At 40.5% G+C, this 15144-nt stretch overlaps 3 protein-coding genes across 6 annotated transcripts; all 3 read right to left on the minus strand.

Moving 5' to 3' along the window:
• Nucleotides 1-473: 473 nt before the first annotated feature.
• Nucleotides 474-5235, minus strand: dhrs7b (dehydrogenase/reductase (SDR family) member 7B). Of its 2 annotated transcripts, none has more exons than XM_007562835.2 (7): nt 5129-5235; nt 3948-4117; nt 3742-3860; nt 3345-3555; nt 2782-2874; nt 2544-2696; nt 474-2439 (listed from the first exon to the last, which is right to left on the minus strand). In XM_007562835.2, the coding sequence occupies exons 2-7, from the start codon at nt 4087-4089 to the stop codon at nt 2234-2236; spliced, it is 924 nt and encodes a 307-aa protein (XP_007562897.1). In that variant the 5' UTR covers nt 4090-4117; nt 5129-5235; the 3' UTR covers nt 474-2233. The 2 variants fall into 2 exon arrangements, with proteins under 2 accessions (XP_007562897.1, XP_016532297.1); XM_016676811.1 differs by lacking the exon at nt 5129-5235 and adding an exon at nt 4269-4789.
• Nucleotides 5236-6870: 1635 nt separating this feature from the next.
• tmem11 (transmembrane protein 11) lies at nt 6871-10955 on the minus strand. 3 transcript variants are annotated; one of them, XM_007562839.2, is made up of 2 exons: nt 10831-10955; nt 6871-7845 (listed from the first exon to the last, which is right to left on the minus strand). In XM_007562839.2, the coding sequence occupies exon 2, from the start codon at nt 7836-7838 to the stop codon at nt 7329-7331; it is 510 nt and encodes a 169-aa protein (XP_007562901.1). In that variant the 5' UTR covers nt 7839-7845; nt 10831-10955; the 3' UTR covers nt 6871-7328. The 3 variants fall into 3 exon arrangements, with proteins under 3 accessions (XP_007562901.1, XP_007562898.1, XP_007562899.1); XM_007562836.2 differs by lacking the exon at nt 10831-10955 and adding an exon at nt 10374-10483; XM_007562837.2 differs by lacking the exon at nt 10831-10955 and adding an exon at nt 9044-9235.
• Nucleotides 10956-12010: 1055 nt separating this feature from the next.
• On the minus strand, nt 12011-15141 carry natd1 (protein NATD1). Its single transcript, XM_007562840.2, has 3 exons — nt 14915-15141; nt 13839-13957; nt 12011-13315 (listed from the first exon to the last, which is right to left on the minus strand). Exons 1-3 carry the CDS (start codon nt 15099-15101, stop codon nt 13199-13201), a joined length of 423 nt encoding a protein of 140 aa, XP_007562902.1. The 5' UTR covers nt 15102-15141; the 3' UTR covers nt 12011-13198.
• Nucleotides 15142-15144: the final 3 nt, after the last annotated feature.

Here is a 15144-nt window from a genome sequence, read left to right on the forward strand (position 1 = left end):
CCTCTGTACGTCTCGTGTGTTTTTCTACTCTTACGTCGACTCCCCGAAAATGTGGAAATCCATCAAAATGTGCAGGAGCCCAAGCTGAAGCGTGGTTTATTTCTTTCTTTCTAGCATCTAGCAGTGAGTCTCAGGTTGAACACGGTGAGGTACTCGCTCTAATTAAGTTGTAGACGTGTAGCACAAACCGGCAACGGCGTCCATCGTTGTGCCCCGCATTTCGCACGTCCTTCATATCGGTCCAAGTTTTCTGGCTCGGTTTGAACCTGGCTTCGTTTCTTACAGCCGCTCACCGAATGGCAGCTTGTTAATTAGGTGATATTTTTGTAGCTTGCAGGCTTGGGATCAGCTGAGATGAGCCACTTTGTCAGTATTTTGCAGATCACAAAAAAAAACAAAACAAAATGTTCAAATAGCAGTGTCAGTGGTTTGCTTTTAGCGTGAAGCTGAAAAGACAAATTTCAGCTGTTTAATTTTTTTTTTTTACATTTCACCAGCTGGCGCTTTTATACGAATTGTGCAGGTTTTGAATGCTTTTTTTCCGATATGGATGCACCTGGATTATTGAGATTATTAACCGTGAATCTACTTCTGTGGTGCTTTTCCCCCCCATCAGCCATGTTTCTGTTTAGTTTACACGTAGCTGAAAAAGCGTAAAAGCAAACAGTGAGAAGAATGTAACTGGATCAAACACTAAAGCCATAGTAGACTCTTAGCTTAAGTTTTTTTTTTCTTCCCCCTTTTTTTCCATCATTAATTAAAACAACTCCCTGAAAGTTAATCCCCCTTTGACTGTTTCTAAATTGTACTAAAACACCATAGCTGAAATCAACATGATTGGCTTCTGAACTTGTTCGCACTCTGACATCATGTCATTCTAATTAAGACAACAGGTTCCTCTTTATCCGTGCAGCGTTTTGCAACACGCATCCTGCTGTTAGCCCACGCTTGGTGCATTCAGGGTTTATATTTGCAAACATCTTCTGCGCGGTTAGAGTACAAACTGCAGGACAGCTTTTTATCGTCATTCCACGAAAGTAATTTGAAGACGTCGCGTTTCTTTTGGCGCCTCAGTGGCTTTGACTTCACATTGTGGAAGCTCTGCGATGTGGAGGACATCAAAAATTAGCTTCATTTTGTGACACTAGAGTCTCTCTATATACATATGTATAAGGAATAAATGGCAGGTTTTGTATTTTAATCTGGAACGTTTTGTCTTTTTCCGTTGAAGGATTTGTACAAATGTTAATTCCAATATTCTCTGCGCTCGTGTAACATAATGTAAAAAAATGATATTTGGACTATTTATTAACATTTCTTAAAGTGTTTTTCTCTGTTTAACTTAATATTAAGGTGTCATCTTAAAAGGATAAACCTGTTTTAAGTTTTGTAAGAGCTGTTTTTATTCAGTGTATAAAGATAGATGCAACATCTGCTTGTCATTTCTTGTGCTGATTGTCCCAGATGTGGGATGTTTTCACTGATCCATTGATCTGCCATAAATACTAAAACACCTGATTTAGGTGAACTTTAAGTTGTGAAAATGTTCTTTTTATCTGCAAGCCTTTCACACCACACCAATTCAAATTTGCAGTAATAAATAGTTGTATGACTAACATGCTTTCCCCATAGATCTGTGCGCACACACTTCCAAATTGTATGCATGTTGGAAAATGACAGTAAATCAACAGAAATGTACTGAATGCAGGAGGCTGAAAAATGCATTATTGAGGCTAAACAGGAAATGGAGATAAACAGTGTTTCCCTTAAGGAGAAAATGTCCCAACAGAGTATGACTTTGTGTTTAAAACGAATCCCTGAAAACTAAGCTGATGGGGTCAGAACCAAAACATGGAGGATTTTTATCCATTGTGATCAGATTTAGTCATTTAACAAAACTGCAAGCAGTTGATGTCACATCATCTCCTGTATCATTTGGTCTCTGATTCTTCTGTTTATGATAAATAATGATGTGACATTTAAAATGACATTGAAACAGATTTCTGGTCATACTCTGACATCATTTCTAGCAGGAAGCAGCCAGGCTCACCTGATCAGTTCCAGAGCATTTTAACAGTAGGTAACATTATGCAAAAAAAAAAAAACACCCTGGTTTCTGCGTGAAGAATTGCCAAAGAGCTCACTCTGTCTACTTCAAACATGCTTGACCTCAAGCGTCCAGAGTCCCAGTTTGGCCCGACTCGCTCATACGTATTCCCCTTCAGCTGCCACGTCACTCGTCTTTGCGCCTCTGCTCTTTGCAAGCCCGCGACGCCATGAGTTTGAAGAAGAGCGCGGGCCACAGTGTGCGTAGGTAGATGGCCACAGTGGGCTGGGGTCCGGCCAAAACCACGTCTTTGCTCTTCAGGCGGACGGCCTTCAGAACCGCACGTGCCACAACTCTGGGGTCCCAACCCGACGCTGTGGTTTTATCCACAACTGGATGAGTATGTTAATACAGAAAAACAGTTCAGATACTTTCATTAAGTCATTTGACAGCTGCTCTATACGATAAGGCAGTGATTGCTCTTTGAATGCCTCACCTCCGTATGTGGATCCATCTCCAGTCACAGCATTGACCGACATGTTGGTTCTGATGTACCCGGGGCTGATCACCGTTACTGGGATACCCAGGTGTCCCATCTCCGCCCGCAGGCAGTCAAAGTAGGCCTGAGTGGCATGCTTAGATGCTGCATCTGGTCATATGATTTAAGAAAAAGACAGATACGGGTGATTATTTTACATGACATTGTCCTGAAGGAGGAAAACTAAAATGCTTACAAGCAGATCTGTAAGGAATCGCTATCTTTCCCTGGACGCTGCTGATGACAACGATGTGGCCTCTGCGCCTCTGAACCATGGAGGGCAGGAGAGCTGCAAAGACGACAATAGTGCTTCATGTTGACACAGTTTCCTTCAGCTTCTTACTCTTAAAGATTTTGCTTTCAAACTGGGTTTAGGTCACTTATAGATGAAGGGGAAAAAAATGGAGAAAAGCCAAAATTTCAGTATGTGGTCGTGTAAAGCTGCAGGAGATGGGGAAAGCGATTCATGGTTCTACAAAGTATCGACTGAGTAAGGGGTAAACATGAATACAAGCCAGACTTTTCCAATTTTTTTGGTCTATAGATATATTTTTTTAAATATCCCAAATTGCTCTTCCATTTCACAATTATGTCCTGCTTTGTGTTTGTCTAGCAAATAAACATCCCCAAAATAATTAGTGTGTTAAAAGTTAAAGTGGTATGAATCCTTTTGCAGAAAGAAATTGATCTAATTGCTTCCATATTAAGTGTGACATCAAAATGTAAGCTGTAAAAATGAAACTCAAACTCATTACCAACCTTGAGTGAGAGAAATGGGACCAAAGTAATTGGTTTCCATAACATCTCTTTGAACAGACATGTGGGTGTCCAGTATGTTGCCACGGTAACTGATTCCCGCATTATTAATGAGGACGTCTACGTGTCCGTAGCATTTCAGGATCTCCTCGGCAGCTTTTGCCACAGAGTCCACTCTGGCCAGGTCGAAGACGACGGTGCTGGGAGCGAAAGTCTGCAGGACGAACAAAACGAAGATGGTAAATCAAACTGTTCCCCTCTAGATTAGAGGATTTTGCCCCTCTCTCACTGAAACAACAGTACAAACTTTAAAAAAAATAATCACACCAGTTTGCCTTTTTGTGTGACAAGATACAACTCGATGAGAAAAACGTCACGGCTCGTGTGGACGTCCGCCTACCTGGCGCCGACCGTCTGCTGAGTTTCCACCAAGCTCCTGCACCACCTCTTGCAGGCGAGCCGCGTCTCTTCCACACAGCACAAGCCGAGCGCCTGCAGCGTGGAAGACTCGTGCACACTCTACGCCATAAAAAGTTTTTGAAAAGTTAGCTATTGTTAGGAGACTTTGTCCTGATCATCTAAAGTAAAAATGAACGAACTTCTGACCTCTTCCAAGCCCGGAACTGGCTCCTGTGATGACCACGACCGCACCCTGGACGGATGCTCCCCGTCTGAGGCGGAGAAGTATCTGGAACAGCAGCAACACTCCCACACTTGCTATAACCAGAGGAAGCACTGCTCCTCCCATGATGCACTGTGTCTGACAGTCACCCTTCCTGTTGGTAAATTAATGCATTTAATCTATTTGAACTGAAAGTGCAGTAACCAGCAAAGAAATGCTTCAAAGTCCTGAAGAGCTAATAGTAATAAATACACAATTTCATTGGTGAAAAAGAACTTCAACCCTCTACAATGTAATCTGAGTACCTCATTGGGCATAAACATAGAGGAAAAACTCTGCTCTGAAGCATTACTCCATCCATCTTTAGATGTTCTGCCTCCAGCTGGGCATTTTTAGGGATCCGCAAACATTAATTCCTGTGATGCAAAGCAGTAATTACAACACTCACATCCTTGAAAGTAACCATGCTTTGTGGGAGAAGAATGATTTCAACCACCACCCACTTTTTAAGGAAACCATTCTAGAAAAAAGATATATGCTGCTCATTAACACTTCCCCCTCTGAGCCATTTAAAAGACAATCAAAATGAATCAAATACAGTGCTTTGTTTCAAGGCTAAAACAAAGTGAAGATGAGGATCACTTTGCAACTCAAGGCAAATCGCCTCAAGAAAAACTGAAGCAGTAAAGTTTGTGCAAAATTAGATTTCTGACCGTCTCAACTTAGCACCTCGGAGATTGAATTGACTAATAATAATAATGATAAACACTGTTTTATATAAAGTACTTCACTGTATATTTGAGACACACAGTTTTGAAAGATATTAACAGATGGACATGACTAAGAAAGCAATTTCAAAACATGAATCAGAAAATGTTTTCCTCTCTAAAAGGTGACTGACTAATCACTGGAAAAGGAAGAGCAAAAGACCTTTAGTCTATCAAAGGCAGCAGTGATCATATTTTTTATTGTTAATTATGTTAACATGTTGAAAGGCTTTTCATTATATGGTGACAGTGGCGTGGACTACTCTGTAATGAACCCACACATGTCAATTTATCTCTACAAAGTAAAACAGTAACGCTAACTTTAGCTATAATCAATGCTGCAAATAAGCTTGACAACAGTTGATAGCTTGTCAGCTTAGATTTGGTCAGAAACTCACCTGGATTGATTTGGAGGGCTACACAGAGCGAGGCGTGTACCAGTAAAACAGATCACTTCCTGTTTGGTTGAAAACAATCCGCATGTTTCTCCACGGGCTTGGTCGGTCTGCGCACAGCTGCCGCGCAGGATTGTGGGAAGCGTAGTTTCACGTCAATGACATTTATGAAGAATGTCATCGCTACAAGTTAGCTTTTTTGCTTTTGTTGTAGTTTAAAACAAATCGTTTGTTTATCTTATTCGTTTGTTGGTGGATTAGCTGGTTGGTTGCAGTTGCCCACAAAGACTAATTGATGTTTTGCATAAATGCTGTGCTCACCTGTAATATCAGACCAACTGTTTCTCCATAAATGGTTGGTGGACTACAACATTTTCCTATAGGTAGGTTTGGTTGCAAGACGTCTAAGAAATAATTAACCCGCCTTTCCTCCCCTAATTTGCAATGGTTGTTTCCCAGAATGCATAGAGGCAGTGCTGCGGTAATTGGTGAGCATAACAAGATTCTTCTTTATTTCCATTTTATATTTGGGGGGGAAATTTAATTGCTCTGCATCTTCCGTGATTTTTCAAATTCATCAGCTGGTGTATTTGCCAGCAAAGGTTGATGTGTTGAATCCCCACATCTGAATATGTCACGTGTTGATGGATTGAAAACAATTGATTTGCTGCACTATAGAATATAACCCAAATAGAAATTTAAACACATCACTGGCAAGAGAAAAACCATTTTAAACAAATTGTGTTTTTTAGTGCAACAAGTTCATTCTGTACATCGACATGAATATAATCTAGTTAAGGCCGTTTATGATCCTGTGGGATAGTTCATACAGGAACCACTTCCAAACAAGAAATGTGTGCACAAGTTTTTCAGAGGTTGCTTTCCTTCATTATTATATTTACCTTGTACAAAAAGTGAGCCTAGTCATGATGCTGCCACCACCATGTTTGACAGCTGGTCATTAGATTTGAAAGCCTCACCTTGAATCCTCCTAACACACTTCTTGTCTTTGTGGCCAAAAAGTCCAATCCTTTGTCTCATGTGACCATCAAACTGAACTCCAGAACTCATTTAGCACAGGTGCAACTTTAAGGCGCAGCTTTTGAAGGAGGGGGTTATTTTTGGTGGCCACCCTCTCAGTCCATGATGACGTTAAACTGCGTTTTTAGGAACATCCGACAAACAAACCCTTCTATTCCTGAAGCTTTGGGATTAGATGGTTTAGAACTGGCTTTTTCAACAGGACATTTATAAACACATCAAAAGTAGCTCTGGAATAATAAATCAGTGCTATGATTAAAAACTTGTGCAGTGTCTATAGTTTTGATCATATTTGGATTAAGGGAGTTCAAAAACAAAAGTAAACAAGTGCACCAATGTCCTGTGTTTAATGAGTTATTTCAGCTGTTCATAGGAACTATACGTCACATACGACTCTAGTTTCTTGAGAAAAGTCGACACATTTATGTCTGAATTGTTTTATTCCATTTGGTTCCTCTGAGCTGGACTCGTCCTTTAGTTTTCTGCTTACAGCTTTTCAGGTCAGTGTAACATCTACAGCGTTCAACAGCGTCTGCATTGTGTCTCCCCTTAACATTAATGTGATGTACAGCTATATCAGCTTTTCATGTGATCTTAATTTGATTCATTAAAACCAGTTCACTGTAGCAGGACAGTCAGTGAATCAGCTTCCAGACATCAGAGGGAATCGAATTAAAAGGGGGCGAAAAAAATACAGAAAAGTACGTTTGAAATATCCTAATGTTTAATGAAACTGTGGTGTAATGATCAGCGACAAAGGAGTACAGCAAAACTTCGAAGGAAAGAAAAAAAAAGCCTGGTACACAAAACACATCGTCCCATTTCAAATCCAAAGCGATTCAGTCCAGAGGAACTGCAGCCATTCCCTTTTGCTCGAACCCGTTCGTTGTGTGTCGGGGGGCAAAGGTGGAGAGAAGGGAGGTGGCACAAAATGACTATGTGTTGTCGTCACTTAGTAAAGGAAACACGTGGGAAAAGAACTTCTCTCTAGTTTTAACTATATCCCTCTGATCAGAGTTTACATGGAAGTGCCCGCCGCATGTGGCGCTAACGGCCGAGCCTCCCACTTGCAGGTTCTGTTGTTATGGTTGATTTTTTTTGTTTTCTTCTCCGTTTTCATGTTTTTTTTTTGTTTTTTTTTTAACTTCTCTTCAGAGCGTGCTCATACCGCATAGAGTTCGTAGATCTTCTTGACGCAGTACGCCAGAGCAGCCAGCGCTATCGTGTTATGGAGTCTCTTTCTGTGGACGTCATCCCTGCGTACCAAAACCACGGGAGTCGACGAGGTCAGCGTGTGCAGGGGCAGCCGTGAGAGTTTTTGGCTGTCGTATTCCACCTGGTACTTGCAGCAGGGGTCGAACTGCCACGAGATGCCGTAGAGCGCGGCACAGGCCACGCTGAGGGCGCCGGCTGGCAGCGCCACGTAGCGCGAGTACTCGATGGGCAGCGAGAGCGGCGTCAGGAGGCACACCGTGCCCGACAGCACGGCCGTCTTGTGCAGGCAGTTCCCCACAGTGATCCAACGGGCCGTCTCGTCGCCGATCCGCGTGGGCTCGATGACGATGTATTTGCACTGGGCCTCCAGCGCCTGCTCCAGCTCGTACTCAAACTGGTCCTGTGCATTCTCTCCGTTGTAGATCTCGTGCACGATGTAGCAGTTCGAGTCGGCCATCACTGCCCTGCTCAGAAACAGATCAGGGTGTTGGGGAGAGGAGGGGGTATGTGAGTCGCTAGAATGACGCAGGAATAGTAGGAATTGTGTGAAGTTTATTTGACAGGTAGTGTTCCCTCGTCAATTTTATTTTTTTTTTTAAATCAGAATTTTGCCTTCACAAAAATTCCCACGCATAAAATATACACCTCTGACCAGACCCCACCTGTTGCTAAATATCAGTTATTGATGGAATATTGAACACACTGATATTGTGATAATATAACGTACAGCTTCAGATTATTATGTCACGTCTATCTGGTCGTCAACATTAACACAACTACGTTTCCTCAATCCTCAGTTAAATCCACTCTTTTCTTTCATGTTTAGAAAAAAATTATTTTAAATGTTTATGATTGGTTTTTAATAAATACACAGGGTAAAGTTTTTCAACCACCACCGCCTTGAAAGATAATACTTCTTTTTCTATGTTTTTTTTTCATTTATATAAAGAAGTTAGTCATAGCTGTGGTAAAAATTTAATCTGTTTCTGATGGTTTGCATTTCATTTAATGATTTACTTACAGAACAAGCAGACCCAAACACGTCGAAGCAGTGTACGAGACTGCGACACGTTGAGAAACTATGCTGTTCTTAGCTCACTGCAATCGAGACTTAATCCAATCACTGGAAATAATTGGTGAGTATTACTGCTTGACGAACTTGGAACAGTTAAGTCGGGTTTGATGTGATTCTCAGATCCAAGTTTGGACTTCAGAGGGTAAACAAGCACAGTATAAACAAACATTACTTGGTCTTGGTTTTCTGTCATCCGGTTTAGCTCATTCTGGGAGTTCTGGAAAGTCAGAAGTGGCTGATGAAGCAAACGTCAATGTGCTTGCACAACTCTATGTTTCTGGGAATCTCATTAGCCCCACATATTTCTGTTTACCTTAAAAACAACATTTTTCTTAAGTAATGAAGCAGACAGCACAAATACAGAACAGTACATGAATCTATAACCTTTGCAACCTAGAATTTGTAATTTATCACACAATATTTTTGCATCCCAAAGGTCTTTTTCTTTCTGTAAAAATCTCCAACGGCAGCAGCAAGCAACTGATTGTAGATTACTGCGAAAAACAATTGCTTTATGTCCCATGCTGTCCAATTCACTAACAATTACTCTAACCAATAAAAACAAAAAAAAAATCAAGATCACTTACTTAATGTTTGACATCTGGGAAGTTAACCATGTTTTTGTGATTTTGGATTACAACTTTTCACAGCATTCAATGTAAATTAATTTGAGAATTCCAGCTTTTTAGGACCAACATGAATTATGTGGCTGGCTGAATTTCAAACAGAATGTTGACATTATGTAAGCCCATTAAATATTGCCACAAATGGTTCTTTCTAATACAGTGTTTCTCAACTCTGGTCCCGCTGCTCTTCGTGTTTTAGATGTGCCTCTATTCCAGAACAGCTGATTCAAATGATTGCATGACCATCAAGAACTGCAGAAGCCTGTTAATCACCCTGAGATACAATTCAGGTGTGTGGCAGAAGGGAAATACCCAAAACATGCAGGACAAGGGGGCGTGAGGACTGAGAAACACTTTTCTAATAGTAATACTGTAAACAGTAAAACCACCAGGAGGATTTTGACTTGATAAATTTAGCAGCTCTTGTGTCATTTAAATGTTTTTTGTTGTTGTTATTTTCAGGTAAAATTGTATACCTCAATTCAAAATTGAAGCTCGTGCATTATTTTGATTCATTCCAGCGTTTCATAATAAATATTATGGAATTAACCAAAATTATTTTTCTAGTAAAATGTATGTCATATTAAAATATATTTTGATAAATAAATATTACAACGGATCAAGACCATAACTCATTTGAACATTTTATCAACAAACCTACTGCAGCCTCATGTGAAGTGGTGACAAATACATTTTGCTCCGTTGCTTTTTGATTTTACACCGAGGTCCTCCAGATCCCGCCGAGGAAATGTCAAACACTCCACATCAAACAATTAAAACTCATCTAAGTGAAGGTTATTAATCCTAGGTGACAGTCTACATATTACCCGACGATTTTAACCAGGAACATAATGTCCCTGAGCGGCGGCTAGATAAGCACCTCAGTCGACTGCATGCTTAAAAGTTTGGAGGACTGTCCGGTTAAGTTCAGGACCGTATTACTTTCCCAGCCGCGGACTCTCGCAACCCAGCCAGACCTCGAACCAAGCGTCCCCTCGGTACAACATACTAGTTTCCGAGCAGACTCGTGCTGAAATGCAACTTCTCTCCACATTTCCAACAGTTTGCCTGAAATACTCCAAATATCACATGAGCAGCTAGTTTGTTTCTCTGCTAACCACGGTAGCTAACGACAGCTAACCATGGCTAAAAAAAATACAAATACTCTCGTTGGCGCAAAACTTTTGAACCCCAAATAAGGTGCGTGTTCGGGAACTGGATATGGCATTAAGAAAACTCTATATCCTGTACAAATAAATTGACATTAAAGCCAAAATTTGGAGTAACTGACCTCTCCCTGCTTACTGGGACACCGCGCCTCCTTCCCAGCGACGCCATGTTGGAAGATACGACTGTGATTTCAATTGACGTACAGTCGCGCTCAGCATTTTGGGTGTTGTAGTGAATTTGATTGCGGAATGTGTGGGTGTAGCTTATTTGCTGAACTACAGTTCCCATGATGCATTGAGGTTTGTGTACTTGCTGTACGTATTTTGTAACAAGTTTGAGAGGTCAGGCGAGATTCTTTATTAAACCTGTCGAAAATAATTAAGGTAAATCTACCTAATTAAAAAAAATAGAGTTTACTGCAATACATAGGCTAAATAAATAATAATTTTAGATTTTAAATCTGTAATCATGCAAACACAACATGGACATATCGTCTCTTCGAACAGACTGTAACACATCGTACATACCGCTATCTTCTTTTGGTTTGCGGCTTTATGAGTATATTTCTGGACACTCACCCATATTGTGCTGTGTGGATGTGTGCGTGTGTGAGGCTTCTGTCCGCCTGTCGTAACCCGACGCTCTGTGGATGTAACAAAGATAAAGGCTACGTTCAGGAATGTGAGATCGCTTTGAACCACATGCTGCGCAGCGGGCAATAATGTGACAGCTTCAAGTTCCAGCCAGCATGACGCACGCAACACGTTATCAATACAAATAAAACTTATGGGGATATTTAATAATGCTATATATAGCTGCAAGGCTAAAGTGTCCAATTTCATGCCAGTTTGATTTTTTGTTGTTTTTATTTCCGAGTTAATATTCTTATTCTTAAACTCTGTTGAACATGCAGTTATAAATACCAAAATACTCCAGACGTACATACAAAAATATACATACATTACTTCCAGTTTCATGTCAGTTAGGATGACCAAAAAATAATTTGTTTTTACTGAAAGATTTTGGGTTTCCCTCCACAAGTTTCTCAAAATAGTTTGCTGCTGGAATTTTGACTAATGTTTAGAAACTGCCTTCTTCCCACATACCTTTTTATGACTTTGTGATGACCACTCTATGGCATTAATGTTGTCCTTAAACCACTTCCTAACTAATTGGTAGGATTTAATTCCTTCTGCTGAAGTCTTGAAAAGTTGCTTTAGTATTTCTACATAATGCTCTTTCCTTGTGACTCCATCTGTTTTGAGAAATAGACGGTATCCCTTCTGCAGATATAACAATGGTCCTTGTGACAAAACACTTGAATTTTAGCTTCACCAGATGACAAAGACCTTGAAAATCAAGACTTTTGTTAATGAGTGGATTAGATTACAATAATGTAATGGGCAGTTTAATAAAATGTTAAAGTTCAAACACACAAGCCATCCACCCCTACAGATACTGACAAGAATTACATCAGATGTTTTGATCTCTGGCAGCAACTGATGTTGTTCTTCTTGCAACCACCTGTTGGCGACAAAGAGCAGCCTCAATATTAGGTCAAATCTAACATTTATCAACTACTTTGTGTTGGTATAATCACAAAAAAATCCATTGACGTTTGTGATTGTAACATGACAAAATGTGGAAAGGCTCAAATGGCATGGATTCTTTTGTTTGGTGCAACGAGATTTTCATCAAATTAAAATTTCTATAACCTCTAGATGCACACTTTTCAACAAATCCACAAACTGACCTGTGATAAGTAGATGAGTAATTTATTCAGAACAAGTAGAGAGAAAACAATATCAAGTATAAAACAGTGTAACGAACATTTGGACATATCTGTTAGACTGAGCCACCTGCTCAGAACACACATCAGGCATTGTTTTAACAGTACAAAACAAATATTACAAAAATACCCAAAGAAACCCACATAAAAAGGCAAAAAAGAAAAATAATGCCTTGGCCAGTTTACAGCCTTATGCCACCAAATGAAAGTTATACAAAAAAGGGATTTTTATTGCAGTTGTCAGTAGAAAGTGTTTCAGAGTGTGTCGAGTTAGCCTGAGGTATTTGTCTCCTCAACACTGACGATTGTCTACAGCAAAATCTCAAATTCTCAGTTTTTTAATTTTTCCTGTGGTGAGAAGAGAAAGCTAATTTTCCTGAACTGGAGAGTAAGAATTAACACACTTTAAGAAATAAAAATGCCCTGAATCGTGTCGCTACTGATGCTGGTTTGAGCTGAAGTAAATATGGATATCAGCAGTAGCAATGTCTCTAACCTCAAGTTCATCACAGTCAGAATGGAGATGCTCAGTTTCCACTCCTGTACTTAAACCGAGTGTTTACAAAAAAATAATAATAATAATAAAGAGAAAGGGGAATAAAGTAATTAAAAATCCTCAACATATCAACCACTAACGCATCTTCTTCTGTCAAAGAAATCATAGCCGGGTTTTAAAAATGTCTTTTCATCCAAGACTCTTCAGTAGTAGCACTACTTTAATGTACTAAGTAAAAAAAGGAGTAATATTGGAAAATATTAAAAGTAGCATGATTTTCAAACATTATAAGTGTAACGGTTTCTCTTCATCTGAATACTGGAAAAAGACACAAAGTCGGTCTGATCTCGTAGTTCAAAGGAGGACATTGATTTGTTGTAACCAACGTTTGCTTCAAGTCAGTGGTGGGGCGACGTCCTGGAAAGAAGACAAGCCACCACCTTTTGGGCTGCTTTGTCTCTGCAAGCCTAGACCGCACGATTTCCTCCAGCAGTCCACGTCCGCCCGACGCTACAGCTCTGGTTTGAGATCACCCTGCGTTCACTCGGTTTTGCGTTTAGCAATGCTTCGGAGGTTTCTCTCTTTGCATCCTGGAAACCTCCCGCCTAAAACTTACTGCACACAGTCTCTGTGTTCAAGTCTTTTTGCCTGACCTGTTGAGTCACTGATGGATGTGTTCAAAGTACTGAGGCTGAGGGTTCTCTTTGACGTATTTCTGGATGTACCAGCAGGTCAAGTGAGCTTTCAAGTCCTCCTCCACCACAAAATCCATGGCTGCCTGAAATTAAACAATGAGTGAAATTGAAACCATGTCAGGTCAGAATAAGCTTGAGTTTATACGCGTGAAACAAAGGACGAATACGTAGGATAGCCTATATCCCGGAACGTATCTGAAGAGGCATGGCATCATTTACTCTTTGAAATATGAGGGGAAATGTGGTTGGAAATCAACAGATAAGTGGTAGGCCAAACACAATCAACTTTCTTCGGTAGTCATCTCAATCCCCAGACCTAAACCGACTGAAAACCTGTGGAGTGAGCGTTAGATTTCAAGGCAAGGCAGAAAACTCGTAACTCTGGATGAGATATTGCAAAGAGGAATGTTCAAGGATCCCTCTTGCTGTGTGCTCCATCTAGACTCAGAAAAACTAATAGTAATGCATCACGGCCCATCCCCAACTCGTCGCTACTATTTTCTATTGCTTACAGGAAATGCAACGTGTTTGCCTGGACAAATGTTTGGTTGCAAATCCCAACAAAACTTCAATGAAAGTGAAAATAACAAATCTACAATTTTTAACCTTGGCCAGGTGTTTGGCAATTCCTCTCCCTCTGTAAGCATCTGGAACCTCTGTGTGTTGTAAATCCACCGTCTTCTTCCCAACGTATTCGTACAGGAGGACCGCTCGATCGTGGGATCCTGAGAACACACACATTTTTTGTGTGGTGATTGTTTTGAGGACTGCAGCCAATGAATCAGATTAGACAAACTGCATGAGGTAAAAGAATTATAGAAATATATTTTAAGGATAAAATACAGTGAAACAAAATGTGAGTAATTAGTAATCAGGTTCTTGAGAGCCTGTCCTTCTGCCGCCAATCAGCCTGTTAAAAAGCAGGAACTTAACGGAGATTCTGGGCTCGGATATAAATATTATTCAGCTTAACACATGGCATCCAACCTAGTCACCCGATGATCAACATCAAGCAAAGGGTTCCTGGTCCCTATTGATTGTACATGAATAAAAGCAATAGAACTTTTTAGGAAGTAATTGACATGTTTATATGGTGCTAAAGCATCTGCATTCCCAATGCTGACCTGGACAACTTTCCATATGGCCCTTACAAAAATAAAAATCACAGGTGTGCTAAGCAGATATGATTTTAGGCTTCTGGAGAATAGTCCTGCTGCTGCTTAACAAAATGAGGGAAAGAAAGAGCATCAATCACAACAATGGAAACAATGGATTAAACAACCTCTTAGAAACAGATCTCCCAAGCAAGTACTAAATGAAACTAAGTACCACATGTATCTGAATGCAAAGGCAATTCATAAAAACTCTGAAAAAGAAAAAAAAAACCCCAGACATGTTACAGACAGTGCATTGATACCCAAGAGAGTTAAAAAGCTTACAGACCCTTTGATTTTAAGAAGAAATAGGCCTGACTGGGCAATTGATTGGGTTTATTATTCAAGACGCCACTCGAAAAGACCAGCTTTTGTGAAGCTTCACTGTCATGAGCTGAAGAAAGCAGCTGTGCCTGAAATGGCAGCTGGAGTCCTTCACGAGGGGGGGAACGACAACAATGTTAGCAGAGCAGGAAGCTAACGTAACAAAGCTAACACCTTGTGCCAGCCCCGAAACTCAGAGCCTACCGTTCAGTCTTATGACAAACTGCCGACGCTTTTTGTCGTGCTCCACCTGAATCTGAGAGCTGCTCGCCTCAAACGAGTTGGCCTGTGCCATTTTGGCAGAGTTGTCGGTCTGTTGGGCTTTCTCTGCTAAAACAGAAATGGCTACATGAGACGATGATGATGAACGAGGCAGAGGAAAACACTCCATCCAACCGAATCAGCTGTGAGGTCCCGTGATGATCAGCCAATCA

This window comes from Poecilia formosa, unplaced genomic scaffold, assembly GCF_000485575.1.
Source record: "Poecilia formosa unplaced genomic scaffold, Poecilia_formosa-5.1.2 Scaffold142, whole genome shotgun sequence".
NCBI classification, from domain to species: domain Eukaryota; kingdom Metazoa; phylum Chordata; class Actinopteri; order Cyprinodontiformes; family Poeciliidae; genus Poecilia; species Poecilia formosa.

Coding starts and splice junctions, on each gene's coding strand:
- natd1 (XM_007562840.2), bottom strand. CDS start 15,101: ATGGAGTGTTTTCCTCTGCCTCGTTCATCATCATCGTCTCATGTAGCC. Junction 13,958..14,914: donor GTTTGTCATAAGACTGAACG/GTAGGCTCTGAG, acceptor GTGTGTTCTCAG/GATCCCACGATCGAGCGGTC. Junction 13,316..13,838: donor TTGCCAAACACCTGGCCAAG/GTTAAAAATTGT, acceptor GTTTAATTTCAG/GCAGCCATGGATTTTGTGGT.
- tmem11 (XM_007562836.2), bottom strand. CDS start 10,420: ATGGCGTCGCTGGGAAGGAGGCGCGGTGTCCCAGTAAGCAGGGAGAG. Junction 7,846..10,373: donor GTCCCAGTAAGCAGGGAGAG/GTCAGTTACTCC, acceptor GTTTCTGAGCAG/GGCAGTGATGGCCGACTCGA.
- dhrs7b (XM_016676811.1), bottom strand. CDS start 4,324: ATGGATGGAGTAATGCTTCAGAGCAGAGTTTTTCCTCTATGTTTATGC. Junction 3,861..3,947: donor CAGTTCCGGGCTTGGAAGAG/GTCAGAAGTTCG, acceptor TTTATGGCGTAG/AGTGTGCACGAGTCTTCCAC. Junction 2,697..2,781: donor GATTCCTTACAGATCTGCTT/GTAAGCATTTTA, acceptor TCATATGACCAG/ATGCAGCATCTAAGCATGCC.